Below are 27,078 nucleotides of genomic sequence, written 5' to 3'. Positions count from 1 at the left end.
GGTTGTGTACAGGCACTGCCAACACACATTTCAGTACAATCAACTTGTAAAAGTGCATGTACCATTGTATGACCCCTTTAAGATTTGTGGTTATTTTTACCACAATTATTCACATACCCCAATGCACAGCATAAATGATGAACTCGCATTCATGGTTGTTAATGGCCACTGTTTTAATCTACTTGCATCAAATGCAAAACACATGGATGTATTGGATTTTTTCAGTGATGCCTAAAAATGCATTTTTGTTTTCAACCATCACTTTACTGCATTATATTCATGTTGTGTAACAATGTCAACATGAACTTTCTTCAGCACCCAAAAAAGGGATCCTTCTTTACCGCTATGTGTGAGTGGAAAAGATGTGATTAAAGTGTTTACATGCCTGTTTAGTGCGGCATAAAAAAAAATCGGCATACGCCACATATTTTGGTTAACTGCATCAATTTGATTGAAGTATTGTGTAAAGTTTAATTGAAATATTGCCTAAATCTCATTATAAAAGCATTACAAGGGTGCATACATAGTCAATGTAAGTTTTTCTAAAAAACAGTGTTCAAAGACTGCTTATAATTCATAATATTTACTGTTTTATGCTCTCTCACACAGTCACTTAATTGGTATGGTGGGTAATGTATTTTCGGGGTTGAGGCAAAACATATTTTCGAAAAAAATCATGTAGAAATCGTAATGTATATGATTGACCAAATATGTTAGATAATGGAAACAAAGCACGTTTACAGTACATACTATATCTTTATTTATGGACCAGACGATTAGGCTATATATTAGGCAAGTTTAAAAATGAGGTATACATAAACATTTTAAATGATTTGTTTCATTCTTGGAATTGATTGTATTCATTTTTTTTTTTCAATATTATAATTGTTTTTCTTTATTATTTAAAATTTTAATTCCTCTATAGAAATTAGGTATACTGTACATTTACATGTTTTATGTTATTCTAGTGTGTTGTGTTTTTGTTTTCTGGCCCATTTATAGATCTAAATTAGTCCGCATAATAATACGGTGTTGGAAGCAACTTGAGAAAAATTTCTGAAGATACTTAAAAAAAAAAAAATCTGTTTACATAAATATATCCAGAAGAGTTCTGTAGATTTGGTTGGGCATCCTAAACAATTTAAGAGCTTTTGGTGGTTGGCAACTCTTCCGTCTATGAGTATCCTGCTGTCTCTATTGATCCAGTTGATGAATAGCCTGAAAATATCCAATAATGTTTGCAAGCATAATTGTAAAAGAATATGTCACTACATGAAGAAAATGCCCACAGTGTGTCAAAACTTTAAAAATAAATCATTTTGATGGACAAAAAGTTAGATTTGTCAGGCACATAAATAAATTATGTAATGTGTTTTCTTTGAAGGAGCTTGGCTGGCTCTCTCTCCCTCCTTTTTTTTTTCTCTTTTCCCATCTTTCACCTTCGAACAATGCCTCTTTTATTATTTTTTTCCATGGATTGCCAGCCCAGATTTTCAGCAGTGTCTAAACAAGCATTTTTAATAGTGATTACAGAAACTGAAGCCAAATGCTTATGGCAGCAAATTGGCACAGTAAAAAAACAAAACAAAAAAACACATAATTACTTGTTTGGTCTTCGATTTAGTGTGATTCTTCAACTTTGTGATGTCTATGGAAAAGAGTAAAACATTTTGCAGTCAATTCTAGTGAAGTATGCACTGATGTGAGAAAGCTCTGGAAATTGAAATGGCCCCTGCCTTTTTTGCAAAACCCCCTGACAGGTGCTAGCAGGCTATTCACAAGCCTGATCATTATTCAAGACTTATAGAGGACATGTGAGAGAGTGAGATAGCAATATGACATTGACTCATGCTTCGTGATTAGACATCAAAGAGTGAACTGTGTATAGAGACAGATCTGGAGTGTGAGTGAGGGCTCTTCTGAACTGGAAAAGATTTGCGCCCCTCTGACCTCATAAATTCGTTAATTAAACGGACCGGGTGTGTGAAAAGTTCTGCGGTTCATAAATGCCTGTCATGACTCTGTTCATATTTCAGAACTTTCATTAGAGCAATACATTCAAGTGCGGTCTTGCTAATGGAGCACTGATGATCTCAGATATCATAACTGTTGTTACAGGCATCTAATCCATCACAATCCAGTCCTTTTCCAATGAAAAGCGGATTCAACACGACTATAGGCTATAATAATAAGGTATGATCTTGTTTGAAAAGATATGTAGTAATAAAAGTCACAAAATAAGGATTCTCCCTGAGTCAGAGCAGAATGTGGCATTATTGGATAGCAAAGGCTGTAAACATCTAAATGCCAGTGGATGCAGATGGTCATGATAGGCTATTGTTTGCCACTTTTATGTGTAGTTGGGACATTGTAAAAGAAAAAGAAAGAAATTTGTCATTATTATTATTATTATTATTATTATTTTACAATATAGCCTATCTTTGTGTCCGTCCATGTAACTTGCACAATAACTTGTCTTTTATATTAATATTTTTTTGAAGATATTTTTCATAGTTTAAACATATTCCATATTCTTTATTTTCTTTACACTTCGTTTTCTTTATTGGTATTTGGTAGAAAAGTGCATTAAATTCTTCACTGGAGGTTGTAACTTGTCACCACACAAGTTCAGTCGCTGACTAAATGCTGCATATTGTTGGAAAGTTTACATAGGCCTATATAAATATGTAAACTTATATGTAGAACACACACACACAGGCTACATAAATAAATGTACTTTGGTCCATTCTCATGGTTTTGAAAATGCTTTATAAATAAAAGTTGAGTAGCCTATAGCCTATCTCATGTTGTTATCAGGTTGTTTCATACTGTTTTCCCAACTGTGCTGAATGATAGCGAACGCCCTCAGATATTTGGGAAGGGGTGTCATGTTTTTGACCGAGAAGCTTCTATTTATAATGGATTGCTTCAATAGCTCGAGTGTGTGCGCTGTCCTGTCAGGCGCTGAGGCGGGAATCATATGACCTGCGTTCATTCCTGTAGTGTCGCGCGCTGTGTGTGAAGCGCATTTCTCCGGTGCTCGCGACGTGAGAAGAGCTCAGCATTAACATGAACCACACCGCGGTGCTGCACTGAAATACTGTCGGATATTTATTCAGACAGCAGTCTCATTCTCTTATTAACAGAATAGACGTGATTACGCGAGACGATGCCTGAAGAAAAAGGTACGTTGCGCTTTGACGCTCTGGTCATATATGACATATATGTTATTTCAGATGGGGGTTGTGCCTCTTTGTCAATGGGAACCTGTGTCATTGATGCTATATGTCGACTGTAATATCGAAGCATAATAGCGTATTCTAATAATATGATAGTCTGTTCATCATCATTAGCCTATATGACATTGAATTTTAAATTTTAATTGACATTTTTCAGGAAATGTTTCATTCGGTGAAACAGCTGAGATTTCATAATGCATTTATATGTATGTGCAAAAACGTTTATTTAGAGGGTTATCTAAACAATAACAACAACAGCCCACCTAGATAATATGCATGTCTTTGGCAGAAGGACATGCTGTTGCACTCCAAGAGCTCGGATGCAATCTGGCCTCCTTGGACAGCAGTCTAGAGATGTTTTTGCTGGTGTGTGTGTGTGTGTGTGTGTGTGTGTGTGTGTGTGTGAGAGAGAGGGAGAGAGGGAGAGAGAGAGAGAGAGAGAGTGTGTGTGTGTGTGAGAGAGAGAGAGATAGAGAGAGAGAGAGAGGAAAGACATACTGACATGCTGACACATAGTTCTTTTCTCAGTGGCAATTAAAGAGCACTTGATTGTTATTAGAGGTTTGCATGTAAACAACGATGTCTGAATAAGAAAGCAGGCAGTTTATTGATTTTGAATGAGTTCATTAAAATGGTCTGTGTGCAAAAATGATTGATTAATTTTATTTGGATAGGAGTTGAGACGGTTGTAGATATCTGTAGAAAGTTGTTGGCTGATGGCTGATTGATTTCCAATGAATACAGTATGTGATATAGACTAATACAAATGATGTAATCCTATATATTTTTAAACATTTGCTATTTTTTAATATTCACAAAACGTTGAAATCAGGAATTGTGCATTATCCAGTGACAGTCTATAACTAGTGATCAGTGATCAGTCTATAACTAGTTGCAACATGTGAAAGGATTTCTGTTTGTGGCCATCACAGGGGCAAAAATGCAGTATGGCACTGGACACTCTGAGATTACAAAGCAACTCTTAATTGCTGGGTGGGTCTGTCACTTTCACAAGGGCGAACACATTCAAGTCATGATATAACTGTTGGAAGAGTCTCAGCAGCTGCAGAAATTCACATAGTGCTGACTGTGGTGACCGTAAACAAACTCTTCCTCTGCTCCGCCTCTTCTCTAAACAGATCTGGAAGAAAGATGGAGAAATGAAATATGACAGGTAGTTGTTTTCTTTGCAGATTTCAATTGGACTTCTAAAGTTTCATTTCTTTGTTTCATGTGTCCTTGCGAAATCGGGAGATCAATAAACATAAGTGCACAAATATAATCTGTGGAACTGAGTCTTGGATGTTTATCTTGATTTTTCAATAGTAAGACTTAGATTAAGTGCTTAAAATCCATTACTGTGGTTTCTGTTGTCCTCCCAGACAGAAAGCTGCTAAAATGGAGTTACCTCTGGTTGCCTCAAAATGGGCACTCCATACTTACAAGCGTGTCATTTGCTTTAAAATCCTTTAATCATCCTGCCATGTCGGAGGATCATCGTCTCTCTCTCTCTCATACACACACACACACACACACACACACACACACACACACACACACACACACACACACACACACACACACACAGCTGCAAGCCTTGTGGATGAATTAGTGATTTAAGTTTCTTGACCTGTAGATTTAAGTATCTTTTGAAATTTTTTCTGGGACTTCTTCAAATTCTTTTAATTTCATTGAATTTTTCCTCACCAGTGCACAGCAAGCTACTTGTTTTTACTCAATTGTCTGAAAATTGTTAAAGAACTTAAATAAAGTGAGTTATAGAGACGTATAGCTGCACTTGTCTGTGGATTTCCAAGTTATGCTTTTATGACATTTGTTGTTTTGTACAATATTTTTATTAAGGTATGCACTATATACTAGTGTTGTATCAGCCGATATTAGGTATTTATTTTGTGCTTGCTCATTTTCCCTACTTTTACATTTAGATGACCTTTGCTGTCATCTTTAACTATCTATTCTTGTCTCATTTTTCTCTCTGTATATATATCTTTCTTGCTGTCTGGATATGTGCACAGCCTATAACCTTTTGACATTTTAGACTAAAGAATTTAGATTTAAGAATCACCAAAATCTGTCTTTGACCATTAGGTCATATTGAGGTCAAGATGTGACGTAATTTGATTTCATGAACCTGTACACTTCAGTGGGAGTGAATGTGAAAATGTGAACCTCCTCTCAAGACTTATAGGAAACAGCTTCGACATGCACAGTTTGATCTTTGAAGAATGGAGGTCTTATATAACTATAGACGCATACTGGAATATTGAATTATGCTGCAGTGTATGAGAGTAATATGATGACTGTTCTAGCATTCAAAAGCTTTCTATAATTGTACAATCTAACCCCAAAAGCCACAATTGCATTTGCAAAATAAGGCAAACGATGAGTGATTTTTGGCTAGGTGTGTGGCAGAGGGATTCTGCGGTGGAAATCCGAGCCCTTCAAACACACAAACATGTCAGCCATGCATATGGACCTCGAGCAGAATGTAGAAGGTCATGATGGAGTCCCCACGGGTTGAGTAGATGCTCTATTTATGGAGAACCTGCTTAAAGATGGATGACTCTCTGTGTAAACGAGCAAGTCTGTGAAAGTATGGTGTGTGTGTGTGTGTGTTTAGGGACACGTAACAAACTCCTCCCTCACGCTGACCTTTAGCATGTGCTTCCAGAGGTTTTGATGATATATGATGTGCGGGGTGTGACTGATAGGGATCTTACTACTGCAGTACGGCTTCTTACCTGTATTCCTTTAACCACAGATCTTTGGCTCAGGTTGAAAGGAATCATGAGACTCAGAAAACTCTGGTTGTTTTTGTACTGTATTACTTCATGAGAAATGGATAGTGATCCACCCTGACTTATCGAATTCTTATCAGAGAAGATGTGGTTAGGCCTGTAAGATTCAATCACTGTTTTCTCTCTTTTATTGTGATGTGGTTTGCTAGTTTATTGAAGTCTTGTGCTGGCTGGCACCACAATCCTCTTTATACACATACAGTATATGGGCTTTTCATGCTTGAAAGATGTCATCACTTGAAAGCTATTGTAGTGTACCCTTTCTTTATTCTGCAGAACAAAGAAGAGAGTATTGCGAAAAATGTCTGAGTGGCTTTTTTTTTTTTTACTTACATACAATGAAAGTCGATTGTTTGGACCAAAACAAAAAAATTCTTCAAGATAATTGACTGGTTGACAATCTCTTCATCATTTGTGTTTTCAGTCACTGTTCAAAATGTCTAACTTATTTCCCTCAGATGCTGAAATTAAGCACACCATGTTCTGGGAGGTAGAAAGCTCTTGAATGTTTAATGAGGTAACCTTTGAGACCGTATTAATATGATTTCATGAACCTGTACACTTCACGGGAGTGAATGAGGTGAAGGTGATGCAGAAAATGTGAACATCCTCTCATGACTTATGAAACAGCTTCTACATGTTCAGTTTGATCTTTGAAGAATGAAGGTCTTTTATAACTACAGTCGTGTTATGCTGCAGTGCAAGAGAGAAATATGATTGGCTGTTTGTTGCCATAACATTTAACTCCCTTTCAAAAAGTGTGAAATTGTTGCTTTACCTAGCGCTATTTTAGTATTATTTTACAACCAGTATTATGAATATTATGAATTAGCTTTGTTTTTATATTTTCAGTTTTCATTTTAATGTTAGTTGATGTTTTTTTTTGTAATTTTGTTGTGCTTTTGTCATTTGTGTTAGTTTTTTTATTTACATTTTTTTTTTTTAGCTTTAATTTTTTTTTTTTTCAGTTGAGTCATTTTAGTACTTCAGCTTAAACTTTTTTCACTTAATTGTCCAAGCAACATTACTAATTTTCATTTTCCATAGTAAGTTTTTCATCTAATATTTATATTTTATTTCATTTTATTTAAAGGTATAGCGGAGGATTTTTTACTTCCGGGTGGGTGACCTATACTATTGGTCCTCCTAATTGTCAATCATTCTGGTGAATCAATCAAACTTTTCAAAAAGTGGAGAGGGCGGGTCTTATCTAAAATTCGGAAAGATCCTCCGCTATACCTTTAAGTTTTACTTAATTAACGAAAACCATTTTTAATTTTACTCAGGTCTAGAATCAAGTTTGTCATTCCTGTCTTCATGGGTCTTTGTTTGTCCTGTAGTAGGTGGAATGAACCTGGCATTCATTAAATGCATTGACATTGGCCTTCATGCTTGCTTTTCTTAATTGAAAACATACCTTCTGCTTAACACCTGTAGAACTGTTTATGAAAACACTGTCAGTGTTCATTTGACTGTAACCTCAAATGATTAATTCATGTATAAATCATTACCATATACCATCAGCTTGCTAAAAGTGAGTTTCCATAGTTGTTGTTGTGTTTTTAAGGTTGGATTATCGTAAATTCCCACTGTTGTTTAACAACTCTACCTGATCTGTGAAAGCAGGAAATAGCTTTAGCTTTAAAGGGGTCTTTAAACATTTCCAGAATGCTGTTTCTGAGGTTCAGCATCACAAGAGTCTCTCTTAGGATATATAAATGTTGATGTAGTGGAGGTTCAGAGCGTATTTGCGTCAAGTATTAATGAAATGCTGTGCCAACTGGAGGATGACTGGTACAAGTGAAAGGGATTTACACATTAATCAGCCTGTTTCTGCTCCGTCGTCAGCCAATCTAAATGATTAATACTAATTCTTAAATTAACCTGGCCGGTTCAGAGGACTTCATCTGACTTATTTAGAGAGTTTCGAGGAATGTGTCACCTATGTAATAACTTACCCTTTTCTGCTGATGTTACTTAGGTCATGCAGGCTATTGGATAATGTTAACCAACAGCTAAATAGCTTTTTAGGCTTTGTTTTAGAAAAGTCCCCAAAAAAAAGTTTTACAAAAGAGTTTAGTGCCCTTTTTCCATTATCCAACAAATTTCGATGATGAATGAAATGGATGAAAGTCCTACTCTTGATTCTTTTTTTCTCTGAAATATGTCACATTGTAAAATGTATTGCCAATGGCAAGTCACACAGACCTGGCACATGGGTTGTCTTTCCCCATGACATGACAAATGCAGTCAAGCACACATACAATGACTGCTGTAGTTTCATCCCAAAGTACTTTTGTCGAATTAGTGTCAAAGGCTCATCCAGTCTAAGTGAACAAACTAAAACCAGCAGCTTTTCTCAAAATTAAACTTCTCAATGAATAAGGGACAAATACAGGTTCTCGCCTTTGAGAACACGCAATAACACATTTCTCTTTAGATATTTTATCCCTTATAGTTAGACTTCACAAAGTGAACACCTGTTTTGAAAATCCTACTTCAGAATGTCCAACAGAACCAGTTTTGCTCCACGCCCTTTTAAAAAAAGAGGTTGAAGGTCTTTCTCTGGCTGTGTCTTGGACTATTATGAAGTGTTTGTTTGAGTTTACACACCTTTGTAATGGAGTAGGTAGGTGTGAAGATTGGATGCCAAACTGGCTCAAACGACAGCTTTAAAATTCACAAAGGAGAGCAGAGCACTGGCGTCATTCATGTCTAATTAAAAAAAAAAACACAATATGGATCATAAATTCCATATCTCTGTTACCTACTTTGTGGAGAAGAGATCCTGAGTCAGATCTGCTCCACTTACATGTTCAGTTAAACTAAAGAGAAAAAGACATTATTGGTAGGAAACCAGTTAAAATGTATAATTTATAGATATTTTAAGAAAGAAATCATTGACCTGTTAAGAGTATGTTGACAGTCTGTGTAGTAACTTAAGTTGTATAGCTGAGCTCCAGAAAATCAGTAATGAGGAGGCTTTGACAGTTACAGATTTGAAAAACAAAAAGGCGGGAGTATGAACCCTAAACTACAACAAAAAGAACCATTTCAGCATATAAAGGGTTCTTCAGGACGATACAGTTCTAAATAGAACCGTTACTACTTGTAAAGAACCTTTAAAGAACCATCTTTTTTTAGAGTGTAGGCTACAACCAAGTTGATTATACATAATTTAAGGCAGCAACTGAACTTAAAGGGGTCTTGACATGGATTTTTAATGTTGCTTGAGGTTTACTTATAATGTTAATAATGTTTTTTGAACAAAATAAATATATATGTAGAAAAAAATTCTCTGTCTGAAATGATCCGTTTTTAAGGATGGCTCCTCTAAAGCTTGTCAGTAAATGGCCACTGTTATGATTGTCTAACGTCATTGCATAGGAAACAGTATCAAGGCCCACTCGCTATTGCACGCGAGTATTTTGAAAACATTATCCAAGTTAAACAGTCATTTACAGACAAAGCATTATGCAATCATTTACGTAGGGTTTGTGATGCAGCTGCTGTCAGATCCAAGACATTTGGCTGCTTTAACTTTTAACAAATGTTTCTTTGAAACAAAATGCTCCAAACAAATATATAATCCTCTGATGCCATCTGGGACGACATTAAAATAAGCCATCCACTTGTTTCCGACACTGGGATCTTCTAAAGTCTGTACAGAGATGCAAACGAGCTGTTTAAACTGGACGCGTCAAAGCGAACATTATTTTCCTTTTCCTTTTCCATTTGTCCTGCTGTCGACAGACTCAAATGTGTGTGGAGCATCTCAGAAACTGAATGCGCATCTGTATCCAGTGTAGACAGTCACTGATTATAATGGGTTCTATTTGCTTTTGACGCGACCCTCACATCCAGTGTGGGCAAATTGACAGCCGTTAAGTGACTGAACTCCAGTGGGTGTGGCCTATGGTTTGATGATGTATAACTATTTGTCGATGTCTTGCTCTGTAGGCAGTCATATGCAAATGTATTTGCCCCTGTGACGTCACCGATCCTGCAATATCAAAACGAGCCAATTTTAGAGCATGATAAAAAATGCTTTGTTTATAATGAGGAGGATGTTTTAAGCTATGAAATTTTCAGGATGTTTTAATGGTGCAAAGACTTCTTATATGTAGTGAAGGCAAATTTGATTTCTCATGTCATGACCCCTTTAAAATTTCCACCTATTTCAACTTAAATTTAGTCAGTTATCTGAATTTGGAATAGTATACTAGCATACAACTCTTACTATTTCTGTTAATTTTACTAATATCCACCATAGACATTTAAGGGACATGTTTACCCCAGTATTCTGATTAATACGGTCAGGTTAAATCAGTATGGGTTGTTGACTAATTCCTAAACTTTTCGCTACCTGCAGTTGGTGCTGTATGTGGGGATATTGAAATGAAACTTGTCTCTTTTTCTCATTGTGTCTCCACAGCGTTTCACCAGCAGGCTGTTCACAGTCCCCTGGAGCAGCAGAAGGGACAGCGGCAGAGCGGCCCCGTCCCGTGTCAAAACTGTGGCAAGCCCTGCAAAGGCGAGGTGCTCCGGGTGCAAAACAATCACTTCCACATAAAGTGCTTTGTTTGCAAAGGTAACACATCGGTCACAACCCACTCCATTCATATATTCTGTTATTGTGTGACAATTTTCAGACAGTTACATAAGGGCTTTTATCCCTTGAAAAGCACTTTGAATAAAACCTGAACACAAAACATGATGAAAACATAAAGGTATTTTATTGTGCAGCACTGCAAACTCAGTCATTCTCCACGAACAGGGAGGGTGGGGCGTATACTGTTGTTCTGACAGCGATGTACCAGAACCATAGAGTAGAGAGGAAGTTTATTTAGGTGACTGTTTCATCTGTTTGGAATCTGATTTCATCAAAAATAGCTAAAATTAAGCCAAACACATGGATGCCTGTGGTTTGTCTGTCAGTGCATGTGTGTTTGCATGTGTGCTTATGTATGCGCGAGACAATTTCTCCCAGCACCGGCTGTTTTCAGCTTGATGATGTTGTGAACACAGACAGTGGTTGCTAGGTGACCTCAGGGTTCAGACAATGTGAGCTTCTTAATAGAGTTTAACACATTTATTCTTACCTCAAAGCAACAGTCAGTTCAGTTACTACACGCTATTAGTCAAATTATAGTTGATTCTCTAATCTTTATTATGGCCTCTTACCCATTACTCTTTGTCTTTTAAATAACTGTCATTTTTATTTTTTTAAAACACAGCATAGAGGTAGTCATATGCAGTTCACCCTAATTTTGTAGGTGTGTATGTATTTAAGTTTGTTTTGTCTGAAAGGTCAGTGTGTCCTGTTTATTTCATATGAACTAGGGTCCAAAATGAAGACAGCATCTTTTATTTTAACAGCATTTGTTTAATCCAAAATAAACAGTAATATCATTACAATTTAAAATAATTGTTTTCTATTTTAATACATTTTAAAATGTAATTTATTCCTGTGACGACAAAGCTGAATTTTCAGCATCATTACTTCAGTCTTCAGTGTCACATGATCCTTTAGAAATCATTCTAATATGCTGATTGGTGCACAATAAACATTTATTTTTATTATTATCAATGTTGAAAACAGTTTTTGATGCTTAAAGGGTTAGTTCACGCAAAAATTAAATTTCTGTCATTATTACTCACCGTCATGTTGTTCCAAAACCGTAAGACCTTCGTTCATCTTCAGAACACAAAGGAAGATATTTTTGATAATATCCAAGAGCTTTCTGACCCCCCCCCCCCCCCATAGACTGCAACTTTATTACCCCTTTCAAGGCCCAGAAAGGTAGTAAAGACATCGTTAAAATAGTCCATGTGACTACAGTGATTCAACCTTAATATTATGAAGCGACGAGAATACTTTTTGTATATCCCATTATAAGCATATTGATGGAACCTGATCAGCAAGGAATGTCAGTATTTATAGGCATCAATGTCTAAGTCTTTAATTGTAATTTAAAGTTTGCACTTACATTCTTAACCATACATTTTTTCTTTAACTTACCATTACAAGTACAATGCATCATCAGTTGTATAATGTATTATAGGAGTCATTCTAGGAACACTGGTTATATGGGTGGGTGTTGTTTTTACAGGAAGTGTGTTTGAATGTGTGTCATTCCAGCACTCAGTTTGCTGTCACACCAACTTCAACTCATTTGTTATGTAAAACATCAGACAAACCAGATTATATTGCGTCATTCTAAGATGTTTTGGAGCCTTCATATGGAGGTCTGGAGAAGGACAGAGACATGTGGGGGAATTCAGTTATCATAAAACTGCCTGTATTTGTTTCATGCACACCATGACAACATGGTAATGCTATTCTGCACAGTGGGGATTTCATTGCTCCATAAAGGCTGGACTGAGCACGCCCAAAACTCGTTCCAAACATGTGAGCTCAAACATTCAAATATGTTATTTAATCAAAATATGCATATACTGCATACAAATGTATATAGTACATGCAGCCTTTCTCAGCAGGCTTGAATAGATAGGAAACATTTTTAACAGATAGCATCATGGACATAAACTCCCCTTTAGTGTATCATTTTTATGTAAATATAATTTTGAATTTTGCATGTAACTGGAGAGAGAAATCTGTTCAAAACAAAACTCAAACTGAATAGTATTAAAGCAGTGTGCATATCAAATACCAGTATTTTTTAAGACCTCTTAAAATATATGTGGTTGTGTGTGTGTGACCTACACCCTACTGAAAACACCCTAATACAGCTGCCTTTTGTTTGCATGAACACCCAAGTGATTTTTTTATTATCAACACACAGATACACACGTGCCAACTATCCACATGCACACACACATCACAGTAAAGTCTTGAATCCTGATACCTCATCTGGGGAAAGTGTTGAAATGATTTGATTTGAATTCTTGGAAAATCGGTAATTTCCCGAACCTAAAAGTTTCCTTTTTTCTTCTTCTTTTTTTTTATCGAGGCAGACAGTGTTGCTTCTCTTTGCTCTATCCTGACAGTACCAGCATTCAACATCTGAAACATGAAGAGCCTCATATATTTATAAGCGTGTACTTGGCAAGTGATATGCTTTCACATACTGTAGGCCTATACGTATTCATACTGTACTATGCATGGAACTGTTCACATGGTACTGGCTGTGTATGTAAATATATTGATTATAATGTAGTTTTCTAAGTACAGTGATGTAGAAGTCATATCACACACGGGCTGTCATAAAATAGCTTTTGTTTTATCTTGAATCTGTATTTACCTGGGTTTTGATTTGTTTTGTTTAGTTGTCATGTCAGTGCTGTTTTAGTTGAAACCCTCAAGTACATATTTCACAGCTAAATTAAATCATGCCAGACTGATTTAATACACAAAATTAAAATGTTTCCTTCTCAAGGACAGAGCACAATGTGTTTGTGTGCTCAAGGCTGTGTCAAGATTCTTGTTTCAAGCTGTTTCCCACCGCAATTGACCTTATATAACAACTCTTCAGATCCAGATGGATTCAGCAGAATTAATAAATGACACACTTTTTATTCAGTTCCCCCGTTTAGAAGTGCTCATCAGGGAAATTTAGCTGCAGTCTTTTTATTCATAATTTATCACTAATAGCTCATCAATGGTGCATTGAGCCCATGGGTGTTGTGATAGAAATATGGATTTCCCCATTATCTGATATTTTCATTGGATTTGATGTGAACACGTACTGTAATCCCATCTGTCATATTGGATTATGATCAGCTGAGAATGATTCAAATATCACTGAGTATCTCTAAAAAGATAGGCAGGATGCATCTGCATAATGAATATTTGCTAAATATTTCTACTCAAACACTCAAATATCATTACAAATCTCAAGAAAATAAAGACAGGATGCAACTGAATAATGATTTTTTATTTTCATTTTTTCAAATTTGTTACAGATGCTGGATCATCTATAAATAAAACTGCTTGCACAGTAGCAAACTTTTAATTAATCACATCTTGGGCTCTGGTTGTGTGGGATGTTTGGGACTTTACTTAGCTGTACTGTAGTCAGAGTTGTCCCCAGCAAGGATCTAAATCTTACAAAACCTCATTTGGTGATGTCTTCAATTAAAGAAAAAAACAGATATATAAATCAAATAATGCACAATCGTCTTCTTGAGGGTTAATGTTGGATTTGGGTTAGTGTGTTGTATTGATTGTTGGATTTATCTAAAGACTTAAGAATGATATTTCCCGAAAAAAGTTTAAACTTTTGATGTTTATTGTTAATGTAATAAACAGGGGTTGGACAATGAAACTGAAAACCTGGTTTTAGACCACAATAATTTATTAGTATGGTGTCGGGCCTCCTTTTGTAGCCAATACAGCATCAAGTCCTTCACTGTGGCTGGAGGGATTTTGAGCCATTCCTCTTCCAGAACAGTGGCCAGGTCACTGGGTGATGCTGATGGAGGAAAACGATTCCTGACTCGCTCCTCCAAAAGGGTACAATGTTTGAACCAATGGGCGCACATGGTCCTCCAGATTGGTTTGGTAGTACTTGGCAGTGACGTGCCCTTCAAGCACAGTAAGGAATGCCATAATATTCCAGCCCAAACCATCACTGATCCAGCCCCATGCTTTACACTGGGGGCTTTTCCACACCTTAACTTCGACGGATGTGGGAAAGACAGGGAAGGTGGACTCATCAGAGAACAATACATGTTTCACATTGTCCCGGGTCCAAGATTTGTACTGTTGAAGCCGACATTTGGCATTGGCATGAGTGACCAAAGGTTTAGCTATAGCATCCCAACTATGAATATTAACTGTGGAGCCCACGATGAACAGATTTGGTGGAAACAGGAGAGTCGAGGTTTGCATTTAATTCTGCAGTGAGTTGGGCAGCTGTGGTTTTATGTTTTTTTTTGGAGACAATCTGGGTTAGTACCTGGACATCCCTTTCAGAAAGCTTCCTCTTGCGTCGACAATTACTCCTGTTGGATGAGGTTCGTACAACGTGGAGGTATGCCGACATTACCCATACTGTAGCTCTCGATACACAAAGACTTGCTGTCCTGGTCACAGATGAAGCCAGAGAGATGTGCACCAACAATTTGTTCTCTTTTGAACTCTGATATGTCTCTCATTATGTTGTATGGATTGCAATATTGGCCATGCTATTGCTCTGCTAATTCAACCTTCACACTCTGCTCTTATTGATGGAATGTAAAATCAGTAAAGATTTGGCCACTAGGCCACAAATCTTCCAAAAAAAACCCAAAAACCTCCAACACTATATTGGCCAGTGTTTGTTTCATTGTCCAACCCCTGTGTATATATATATATATGTTTATATATTTATATACATACATACATACACTACCATTCAAAAGTTTGGGGTCAGTAACATTTTTTTAAATAATTAATATGTGCATTCATCATGGAAGTATTCAATTGATTAAAAGTGACAGTAAAGACATTTTTTGTTGCAAAAAAATCTATTTCAAATAAAAGCTGTTTTTTTTTTAACTTCAAAAATCAAATATGAAAAAAATTGGTTGCAGTTTCCACAAAAATATTAAGGAACTGTAATAGTAAAAAGAAGTTTCTTGAGTAGCAAATCAGCATATTAGAATAATTTCTGGAGAATCATGTGACATTGAAAACTGGAGTAATAATGCTGAAAATTTAACTTTGCCATCACAGGAATAAATTACATTTTAGTATAAATTAAAATAGAAAACCGTTATTTTGAATTGAATATGACTTTATACTGTATTTTTGGATCAAATAAAAGTAGCCACTGTGAGTAAAATACTTTTTACAAAAACGGTATTGTTATCCAACATTATAGGTCATTCCAGTAATTTAAATCCAATCCATGTTATGCAATTTCACATCAGACAATATAGTCATAATGGTGTGGGTATTTTGTTTCTGTTTTGCAATCTCTTTCAATATGCAGCTGATCTGTAGTGCACATTTTACGTATCACAACAGCACTAATACCTCTAACCCAATTATGTAGTTGTTATACACCCTTCACACACACAAGACCGCAGATTAAAAGATAATACCCGGTATGACTTTTAAAACAATGTGACTGTTTTTATAATAATTTGCAATATGGAAAATGTGCTATTTACAACATTACACAACAATACAACAACAAATATATTCCATCTCTACTTGACATAAAACACTTCATTTAGGATTGAAGTAATTAAATTGATGTTAATTCCTTAATGTTTAATTGTCATAAAAAAGAAAAGAAAAAATCAACCATAATCGATCGTAATTAAACACATTTCACTTTGCTCTATTGGAAGAGTGGTCAACCTGACTCTCTTTATGTGTATGTGTTTTTTTTTTTTTTTTTTTGCTGTTGTGCAAGTATTTATTCAGTACACTAGTTCTGCTTGGCTAGTAGCCCAGGCCTTTCATGGACAGTGGTTTGGATTTGTCTGTGTGCTTGTTCAGAGATGTGTTTTCTTTTATATTCTATTCTCTCTGCCGTGTAGATAGGTAGTTACACGTCCATGTTTCCTGCATTATACTGGTGCACACTAATTTGCACTCATGCGTTAGTTATCGATCAAATTAGTGTGTGATTGTAGGTAATTAGAGACACTCAGCAGCAGTTAGGACAGAACACTCTGTACTGTAGTGCAGTGAACGCTCAGGACTCTCAAGGTGAATGAGAGCTAGAGCTTGTGATCCTCTGCCAAAATGAAGATGCAGAAGCTCTTCCGTTCATCAGGATGACAAAACTGATGAACTGTTCATTGTCAAAGGTGTGTTGATACCTAACAGTGTTGTTTTCTGCATCATCTGCAGGATGCAATATTGTAATACTGTTTTTGTGATGAGGTAGTCTTAACCTCAAAGCTACCCACAAGGTAATATATTTTAAATGTAGTAAATTGGAACTTCATCGTTACAAATGTGTAATAATTACAAATATATTTAAATACATGACATACAAGTAAGGACATGTAGTTAATTACTATTACTCAGTACTTAAATGTATAAATACAATGTAACATTAAAACACATATTTTCATATTTTTGTTTTATAGTTTACACATGAAATAACATATAAAGATGTATTGAAGTCCTACTTAATTGGGTTAAAAAAGCACTCTTAAGTTCAAGTAATTGCATGGAATTTAAATGTAATATATACACTTTCGTTTAATAGTAAGTTTACTAACACGCAATTGTCTGAAAACATTATATTCAGTTTGCAATCAAGTATATTCTTTTAAAGTATGTTATTTCCATAATAAGTAGTTTTTAAAAGTGTGCTAAAGTGTATTTTTGTACCCTTCATAAGGGAGTTTTGTTTGAGGCATTTATTTTTTAACATGTCCACAAACAGATTTGATATAGGTTGTTTGGTATGCCTGTCATTTGTGTATTTTATTTATTTATTCGTCAGTAATAATTTATTACTTCATATTTATTTATCGTGGCATATAAAAACAAACTGTGATTGGTTGTTTGACTTTTTGTTCAGATGGTCTCTTCCTGTCTGTGAGTGGTTGGTTTTTGGCTAGATAAAACTGCAAGTTAAAATTCCGGCTCCATGATGAGATGTTGAGGAGATTAGGCAATAAAATACTAAATATTTAAAAATTAATGTTATCTTTACAATAAAAGCCAGAGTTTGACCCCATTGCAGAATAACATCCATGAACAATTGTCTGCATTCAATTTTTTTTTTTTTTTTTTATTAGTTGTGATTTAGTAGATTTTTCATCGCAATCAAAGATTTCCCAGTTTTCCAAAATTCTTATTTTCTGAAGCTGCTGTCATATATAGCCACTTTTCCAGCGTCGGTCCGATCGGTCCTAAGAATGGTTCCACTTATATTTCCACTTCAGCTTGGATCGGCATGGCACAATTACAAACACTCAGAGATGGTCACTTGTGTGTTGCCTTTGAGCAAAGTAACAATAATAATGTTAATAATAATGAAATGGTAAAACAACGGTTTGAGAACGGTTTGGCCTGATGGTGGAAAAGTGGCTTATGTGAACTCCTGGAATGCCTACAGAGTACACAATATTCAACTTTTGTAAAAATAAAACATAAAAAAATAAATAATTAAAGGCAGGTGTGACATCAGTAGCCTGTCTGCTGGATTATTGTTGAAAGTCTGATTTTAGGCTGTGAAAATGCAACCCCCCTCATGTAGAAGAACAGCAGACCCTCTCCAGCCATGCAGCCAACTCCCTAAAAGCATGCAGACCAGCGCCATTTTAGATTGCCAGAGAATTAAGTTGGAACACTGGAGCTAGCTAGTATTGGCTTAGACGGTGTGTAGAGGGGTTATATTACCCTTCAGGAATAAAACGCTTCCCTCTGTTGATGTGAGTCCTGCCAATTGCATGTCATTGGTGCTAGCTGTCGCAATTCCTTGGCTTTGAGGAAAGAGATTTACACTTGCAATTCCACCGATAGCTTTAACTCTTTCACCGATTGCTTCCCAGATTGTTGTGTCTATCTTAGGTTTCCTACCTTACCCTTTCCTACCCACATTTCCTACCTTAGGTTGCCTCAGGTAGGACATGTGTGCAAAGGAATTGCTTTTGCCCTCAGTGTAACCCGTTTTATTATCTTGTTTACTTGCTCTTCTTGCATTGCAAAGTTTAGGTTTCAGAGAGTCAGACATGTTGAGAATTTCCATCCAGGGATTTGATTTCAAGTCCAATATCAATATACTGAAGTTTCCAGATTCACTCACCCTCCCAATTACTCTTGTTTGCCCTCCTTCCCTATTCTATAGTCTGCTTATCTTCGTCTACCATCATTTTTCCATGTTCCATTTCTTCTAGCCCAACCCATCCCCTTTTTTAGTGCTGCTTGCATAACCTCCTCAGCTGTGATATTTTATTTCATTTTTATTTCGTGTTGTCTAATTTATCTGCCAAAAGCCAAAATCATACTTCCAGTATATATCATCTTCCATCTTTGCAGTCATCATACTGCATGTATGTGGTGTGACATTCATAGGAGCTTAAGCACCCAAAGTGTTTATTCCCAAAGTGCTGATGGGGTGTCCATCTGGAGCACTTAACCTCAGGGAGGGATGTTCCAGGAATTGTTCTGGTAAAACATGAAAACATCCTTCAAAATTAGAACTAGCATTATAACTTGCACACTTTAAGATCAGCAAGGACTGTGGCGTGTGTTTGATCATGAGAGCAGTGTTGCTTGCAGACATTCCTTTGCTCCTCTTATTCAGGTGTTGTTTTCTGTCTCCAGCTGAGCTAAATATACTGGCAGGGTGAAAGACATACCCTGCCCAATGTTGAGGACTTCTTATCACTGCACGGTTTGGGTTACATACTTTAGTAGTTGATGGGCAAAAGGGTGCTAAGGGCAGAGGTTTTTGAACTGGGGTCCATGGACCCCCGAGGACTGCAATGGAATGCTTGGGTGTCCACAGATTAAAAAAAAACAAAGATTATACTAAATGTATTTTAAGGCTGTCAAAGTTACAGTATTAAGATATTAGTTAAATGTTTAATGCAATAATTAAACACATTTATTAAACTGGATTTTATTACCATTTCATTCGGTTGTCTAAAAACGGGATCAATCACAACTATTTAGCAGTATTAGTCAGAAACCATTTTTTAATTATACATTTATACAAAAGATAATCCACTCTTAACTCAATACAAAGAAAATATTCTACAGAGAATATTTAATCATTCTTATTTGTCCCATAATTGGCTATATTTGGCTTAAATTACTTTGACTTAATTGAATTGTTTTTAGTTATTTAATTTTTAAACATGCTGTCTCTATAATATCAATTCCACGTAATATTTTTCCCACACAGTATAGATGTATCTTTAACATAAATGCTTTTATATTTTAGGAAGGGGGTCCCTCGCAAGGGGAGATCACCACATTTGCGAGTCCCTGACAACAAAAACTTGAGCTAACAAAATAGCCCAAATAGCTTAAAGGGGTCATATAATGTCATTTTTGTACAAGCTAATATGATTCTTTAGGGTCTAAATTAAAAGTTTGTAATATACTTTAATAAAAAATTCTCATTAGTATTGTAAGAAAATACTAATTTTACCTGGTCAAAAACAGCTCTGTTTTCATCAGGCCGTTTAAGTGCATGTGTCTTTAAATGATAATGAGCTTTGCTCACCCCGCCCCTCTGTTCTGTGCGTACACCGTTTGTAACACAATAACCATAACGCGTTGTTTATTATAAACATGGGATTATGAATTATATTGAGAACGTCATACATAGAAAACATGCCGTAATGTACCTGAATGTAAAAATAGCCGCATTCATCGTGAAGCGTGCAGCAAGCGATTTGCAAAGATTAATATAAAGATTAATATAAAGGTTAATAAAATGTTACACTCACTTCAGTTCTTCTGGAGGTGCAGCAGGAACACGAATAGTTGGTACCGATCCTTTTTCAGGTGCAGCTTAGTAAAACCAGCTCGTTTGTAAAGCAGTCTGGTGTATGAAATGATTCGCGCAAACATGAAAGCATTGACGTTGATCGTGGGGAATATTCCCTTTGAAAACAAACTCAGCCACTGCGTCTTCAGCGGTTCGGATTTAGGAACATCAACATGACTGCTGTGTTCGTTATTGCACCCATGAACAGAACACCACAATCGCTTAGACGCCATTCTGCTCAGTGCTCCAGCTATCAGCAATGAACGCACCGGTTGGCGCGGGCTATGATTGACAGCTCGCTCGCGAGGGCGGGTCTGTGTTGAAACGGGTCTGTCAATCACCATTGTGGGAGGGGCGTCCGACCGTGTGGTGAACGGCTTGATTTAGGAGAGGGGAAAACATATAAGAAGATTTTAAAAAAAAAATCACTGGATGGATTTGTATCATTTTATGATGGTTGTGTACAGGCACTGCCAACACACATTTCAGTACAATCAACTTGTAAAAGTGCATGTACCATTATATGACCCCTTTAAACCACCCTATAGTCTGTTAGAAGTATCTTATGAAAGTGACTTGGATATTTTAATCAATAATTTAGTTTTTTTAATAAGATGCATGTCTATTATTCGTCAAATTCATTTAAATGAAGCAGCCATGGCTTCTATTGGAATATCAATTTTGCTTGATGAAATAAGAAGTGTAATGCTAATTTCAGTCTTGCCCTGGGTGTGTGCTGTCCTCTTGCCTTACAGGTTATCTTTGAGACTGTTTGTGCTTTTAGGAGGAAATTTGAATATGTTTGGAACAGAATTCACACATTGTCACACCCGATATGCTTATAACCTAGCTAACCTTCCATATCATGGACACCAACCAATCACTCTTTAGCAGATGTGGAAAATATGCCTGCTATTTCCTGACCAACATTCCTATGTTATTGTTTGGATTTTTACTACGAGCAGAACATTAGAATGCATTGTGTTGTGCTAACACGCAAATTAGTACACATGTGTACGTATTTGTGTGTGTGTGAGAAAGAGAGCAAGTGGAGGGTCTGTTTTCTGAGTGCTAACACTGTTAAGCTCTTATGTAATAACCAAGTGAGGTCATATAAAATGGGATCTTACAGAGGTAAGCCGATGACTGTTAGATGCTCAGAGAGAATAGGATGCATACTATATATTACTGGAAATGTAGAAGTTTTACTGCTCAGAAGTTGCTCTTTTCATATTTAACTTTTTTATGTTTCAGCATGGTGTTTCCCCTGTTATTCCTTAAAAATACTCAGACAAAAATGAGGCAATTGCTGACAAACATAAAGAATATAGAGCTATAAAATGAGTATGGATAGCATAGTCCAGATTTGATTTTGATTTACTGCATTATAATGATACAACAAATGTTAATTTAACAGCATACTGTAAGATGCAACATATAACCCTAATGTACATGACTGATAGAAAAATATGAAACAAAATTATTTAAATAAATAGAAAAACATCAAGTGTTACATTTAACACCCCGTAAATGTGTTAGTTTACATCATATATACTAAGGAAACTTACTATTAACCAATTAGCAGGTTTTTGCCGTGGCATTTTTACAGTCCTTTACCATTAAAATTACGATAGTAGACTCAAGAAAGAGGTACATTTATTTTAATTATTCACAATGAGACATCTCAGCTCTGGACTGACAGAAAGAAAATCCATGGGAGAGAAGGAAATTCCACAGTTATCATTTACCTCAGAGGAGGTGGAAAATGGATCGGCCCTGAGAATGATGTCATCGGAGCGTGTCTGTGTGTATTGTGTTTCTGATGTGGTTCCTGTTTTAGTGGAAAAAGGACTGTGAGAAAAGGAAAGAGAGTGCGGGGAGAGATGGAGAGAGTCAGTGAGGGAGAGGGGAAAATTAGGGGAAGGTTGCGTTTCATTTTGTTTTGTCCTGTCCACTCGTGCACCTGCCCAGTCTCCTATCTCCATGTGACTTGATGATGTCATGGTGTGTTGATACTGATTAGACACACACAACAATTACTTCACTCACATAAACACATGGACACACAGCCAAATGTGTGATTTGGGTTGTCATTATGGATTTTTATTGACAACTAGTGTGTTTCAGTTCTTTCAATTTCAGTAGCTGATATAATATCAGTGAAATATAATGATTCTCAGTACTGTTTTCATTACTATATGCTATTGAATACTATTCTCTATTTAAAAAGATAAATATAAAAAAAACTGAGCCGATGAAATTTAGTCTATTCAATAATCATAAATATTTTTTAGATAATTATTTAATGGTTTGACTTTTCCTTGTTAATATTGTATATTAGTTTATTAGAGGACATTCCAGTTTAAAAAACTTAGAGGCTATCAGTGATAGTACACAGAAGCACCAACAGGGTTCAGGTTTTTCACATATTCATTTGACTTGAGTGAATGAAACATTTTGGGCAATTTATGTTATCATTAAAGTTTAGCCCTCTGTAGCTTTAACTGTATTGTCTCTCTCTCTCTCTGCAGTTTGTGGATGTGACTTGGCTCAGGGAGGCTTTTTTGTGCGACAAGGCGAGTATATCTGCACTCTGGATTATCAGCGACTCTATGGCACCCGCTGCTTCAGTTGTGAAGAGTTCATTGAAGGGGAAGTTGTGTCCGCCCTGGGCAAGACATACCATCCACGCTGCTTTGTTTGTGCCGTCTGCAAGTAAGACTCGCATGCATTCACTATTGGTATATTTAACAATATGGGTAAGGTAAGGCATCAGTAACCAGACTTCAAAATGTTATTCGCAAAGCGTATTCAATATCATATGTATGTATGTGTGTATATATAATCTTGCAGCCAGTAAGTCATTCATTCATTCAATTTATTGCAAACAGCTGAATCATTCTGGAATGAAGTAAATGCCTCTCTTTATGAAAGGGCCATTGAACCATTGGTTCACCCGATTAGTTGAAAACGCAGATTCTTTTTCATTGGCAAAGTTGAGCAAAAAGAGGCAATATTGTGTCTAAAATATAACACAATATTAGCTTATTGAAATGTTGTATAAAATCAGTATCACATTTGCACTCGTGTTAATCGGAATAAAAACAGCACTCGATACTTGCTTAACTATATCATATATCAAATTATAACTATATAGTTGGGCAGTCTTGTTACTGAGGGACGGGAAGGAAAGGGCACCCATCAGCTTTTCAGTAAGAATATGAAGTGTATGCTCCGCTCCCAGGCCACTTATTTCCAGAGTGGTGTAGGGTGTCCCTCAGTCTCTGAATGGATGTTGTGTATGTGCATGTGACATGTTGCTCAGGAAGAGTCCCTCCTACATTTCCATAGCGATGCATGTTTCTGTGGACACTGTGTACCCAATTGATATCTTGGGTGCGACTAAATCTTAAATCACCTTCTAAATATCTCATTTGTTGTTACGCTGGATGCCTCTATACAGCCTATTCCAACACTTAGTGTTTCTATGTTTGCCAGTTAGAAATGATTGTTACTGCTATTATTATAACTTTAATGGCATGCTAGAAGGTGTGAACAGAGGTCTGCAAAGTAGCTCTTTTTTTGAATGGTGGCTTTTTTTTACAAAGTAAATTGAGCCAACAACCACAGGAACAGAGTATTCATTGTTATACCAAGAAAAACAGGCAATCAACATCCATCACAAAGAGTTTGGCATAACATTGGCTAGCACATCAGGTTTCAATTCAAAATCAGGCAATGGTGTGTTTATAGGACTCAAACATTCACTCTTCCATTGGGTGATGAGAGCTAGAGAGATGATGATCAGCATACCGTGATATCATCAGCTTTCAAACTGAACTATCAGCCAGATATGATTGAACCTGTGCCATCAAGCCTCTCTTATGAAGGCCTGCTTCACTCAACCAAGAGGTCTTATTCCTGCCCTATTCATTGTAGCACAAACATAAAGCTTGTGAAACACAAATGAGATGTTGGGTTGAATATTTAAGATGTTTATTTTCATACACTGTAAATAATAATGCTTAGACTATTACTATTTAGCTTGTTAATGTGTGCATGCTAGGGCAGGGATCTTTACCAGTTTTCTTAGTACAAACATATGCTAATGCTACAGTAGCTATTCATTAAAAAATCTGTTAATTGGATCTTTCTGGTTTTAATATTCTTACTTAATTCAGTAAAGTTTTAGCTGCACAATGTATTTGAATAGTTTATACTGTACTTATTCAATATTATAGTTATTATACTTATTTAAAATTATATAGTTGTTTAAAAGTGTACAATCAAACTGATTGTGCTGTCAATCTCCAAAAATGACAAAAAAGCACCATAAATGTAGTCCAAAAGTATGTGGCATTATATGTGACATTGTATACTTCTATAAGTCTTCTGAATGATTATTTTTGAGTGAAGAATGGTCTGAAATTGTTATAATCTTTCTCTAAAAACCCTCCCCACAGCTATGAAATCTCTTTTATTTCATGCAGAGACATGTTGCAGCGGGTCTGACAGCAATAATGTTTGTCATGTGTGTAATAACTGGCTGTGATGTGTCAGTTTGAATATGCAAATGTACAAATAAGTTACAGTAGGCCTGTTATTGCTACTGAGAAGTGGAAGTTTTTTATTAAACAGTGACTGGTACAGGTTTAGATGACTTGAAATGTAGTGCACATGTCTTTTTGCTTTCTTTTATGCTGCTTTTTTGTAGCTTGTGCAGCTCGACATCATCTGTCCCCATTGCTTTTCGTTGAACGGAAAACAAAACTTCTTGATTAGATAGAAATTTTCTTTTTTTATGAAATGATTTTTTTTGGGAAAACTGTCTATCCCTTTAAGAATGCACCTGCCTTTGCTTATGCTTAGTTATTTGATTCATTTTAAAAGATTAACAAAGCAGTGTTTGTCTCATGACAATTTCTCGCAATTTTTGCAAACTGCTAATATGCTGAAATGTTTCGTTTTGTCACCCTGTTGTGCGTTTTTCACATTTATATTGTAGTCCCCCTACATCTGAGCCTACTTTAAAATGGTTTACTAAAAACTAGTTTAAAATTCATCCTCATATGAAAGTGACTTTATAACCTTGGTAAATGACGAGGTGACTGTGTGTGTGTGTTTCTGGCAGGCAGCCGTTTCCAGCTGGGGACCGCGTGACGTTTAATGGGAAGGAGTGCATTTGTGAGAAATGCACTCAGCCTGTGCCAGTCAACAGCACGGCACCCCCACAGGCTGTGTACAGTAAGTTCTCTGTGTTTTTGCATTGCTATCTGTTTCCATTATATGTAACATGCACTCTCTTACCCATTCATTTCCTAAATGTCTGCAATGACAGCCCTCTCTGGCGTTTCATTAGTACTACACTACACTTTTGTCTCGCTCTCTCTGCAGATTGCTGTGGCTGTGGAAAGGAGTTTAAAAATGAGCAGTCTCTGGTGGCGTTGGACAAGCACTGGCACCTTGGCTGCTTCAAGTGCAAAGTGTGCAATAAAGTGCTTAATGCCGAATATATCAGCAAGTTAGTCCCACTATTCCTGTTCGTGTGTGTGAGAATGTGTAGATGGGTGCTTGTGTGTCTTTTATCAATCGTAGTAATGTGATATGAAAGCCTGCTGAACCCACTGGAATGACTCAACGTTATTGATGTGCTTTAATATGAAAGAACAGTGTGGGATTTCTCAAGGCCAGAGAGCAAACAGAGACTTGTCACCATCTTCGAGTTCAAGTGAATTACATCTACTGTAATGTGTGTTGATGTTCTGTAGGGATGGGATCCCGTATTGTGAGGCAGACTACCACGCCATGTTCGGCATCCAGTGTGAAACCTGCAAGAAATACATCACTGGAAAAGTACTTGAGGTTTGAAGGAAATCTTTACTATTTGGCAGTGATCATTTAATGAATGGATTCCTTAATGGATGGAAGTAGATGAATGAATGGCATAATTATATTGTTAGCATTGTTTAAACTCAACGTGAAATCAAAATGGACCCCATTTTCTTCTTTAAAGACCAGAAAATTGTGCAAAATTGAAACGTTCTTATTAAAATGAAAAGTGTTATGTATTTTTGTAGTACATATTAATATTTTAAATTGGCTTTTATTTAAACATTTTTTTAGATGTTTTCATTTAATTTTTTTTAAGTTTGAGTAATGTTATGTGCTTTTGTCTTTTTTTTTAGTTTAAAACTATTTCTATTTAGCTTCATTTTTACTTTAGTTCTATATTTTAGTACTATATTTCAGATTTATTTCAGATAGTTGCCAATTTAATTGTCGCTTACGTTTTTTAAGATTACGTTTTTCATCCAATATATATATATATTATTTTATTTCAATGAAGGAAAATCACTTTTAATAGTTTTGTTAACAATAACAACTCGGTTTTGGGTGGGATAAATTAAAGAGCTCATCCAATTTTTTAATAAGCCAATAGGCTTTAGTTATATCACAGCCATGTATCAAGGGGAGGGACACTCATTCTAGAGAACATTTGATTGGACAAATATCTGCATAGTACAGGATGAGTCATCAATATTTTTGGTCTATTTTTCCAGAAGAGACAGACTTCAAATGTCTCATCTGGAAATTTCAAATATG

General features: G+C 36.1%; 1 protein-coding gene across 8 annotated transcripts in view; it reads left to right on the top strand.

The window, feature by feature from the left end:
- The window catches only part of ablim2 (actin binding LIM protein family, member 2), a 70,998-nt gene that overhangs the window by 6,559 nt on the left and 37,361 nt on the right, over positions 1–27,078 (top strand). For 3 of the 8 annotated variants that reach the window (XR_014032094.1, XR_014032095.1, XR_014032096.1), the window contains exons 1-6: positions 3,026–3,185; positions 10,494–10,649; positions 23,007–23,190; positions 25,607–25,719; positions 25,870–25,996; positions 26,244–26,337. Coding sequence is in view for 1 of the 8 variants with exons in the window: in XM_081392758.1 (XP_081248884.1) it covers positions 3,170–3,185; positions 10,494–10,649; positions 23,007–23,190; positions 25,607–25,719; positions 25,870–25,996; positions 26,244–26,337 (690 nt within the window). In the remaining 7 variants the exon portion in view is untranslated. Of the gene's footprint in view, positions 1–2,933; positions 3,186–10,493; positions 10,650–23,006; positions 23,191–25,606; positions 25,720–25,869; positions 25,997–26,243; positions 26,338–27,078 lie in introns of those variants that run through there. The other 5 variants (XR_014032091.1, XR_014032092.1, XR_014032093.1 and 2 more) reach the window with 3 other exon arrangements.

The sequence above is a fragment of the Scardinius erythrophthalmus genome (genome assembly GCF_964197995.2).
Source record: "Scardinius erythrophthalmus genome assembly, chromosome: 18".
NCBI lineage: Eukaryota > Metazoa > Chordata > Actinopteri > Cypriniformes > Leuciscidae > Scardinius > Scardinius erythrophthalmus.
The sequence above is the reverse complement of the archived record's forward strand: the minus strand, read 5'-3'. Positions and strand labels throughout refer to the sequence as shown.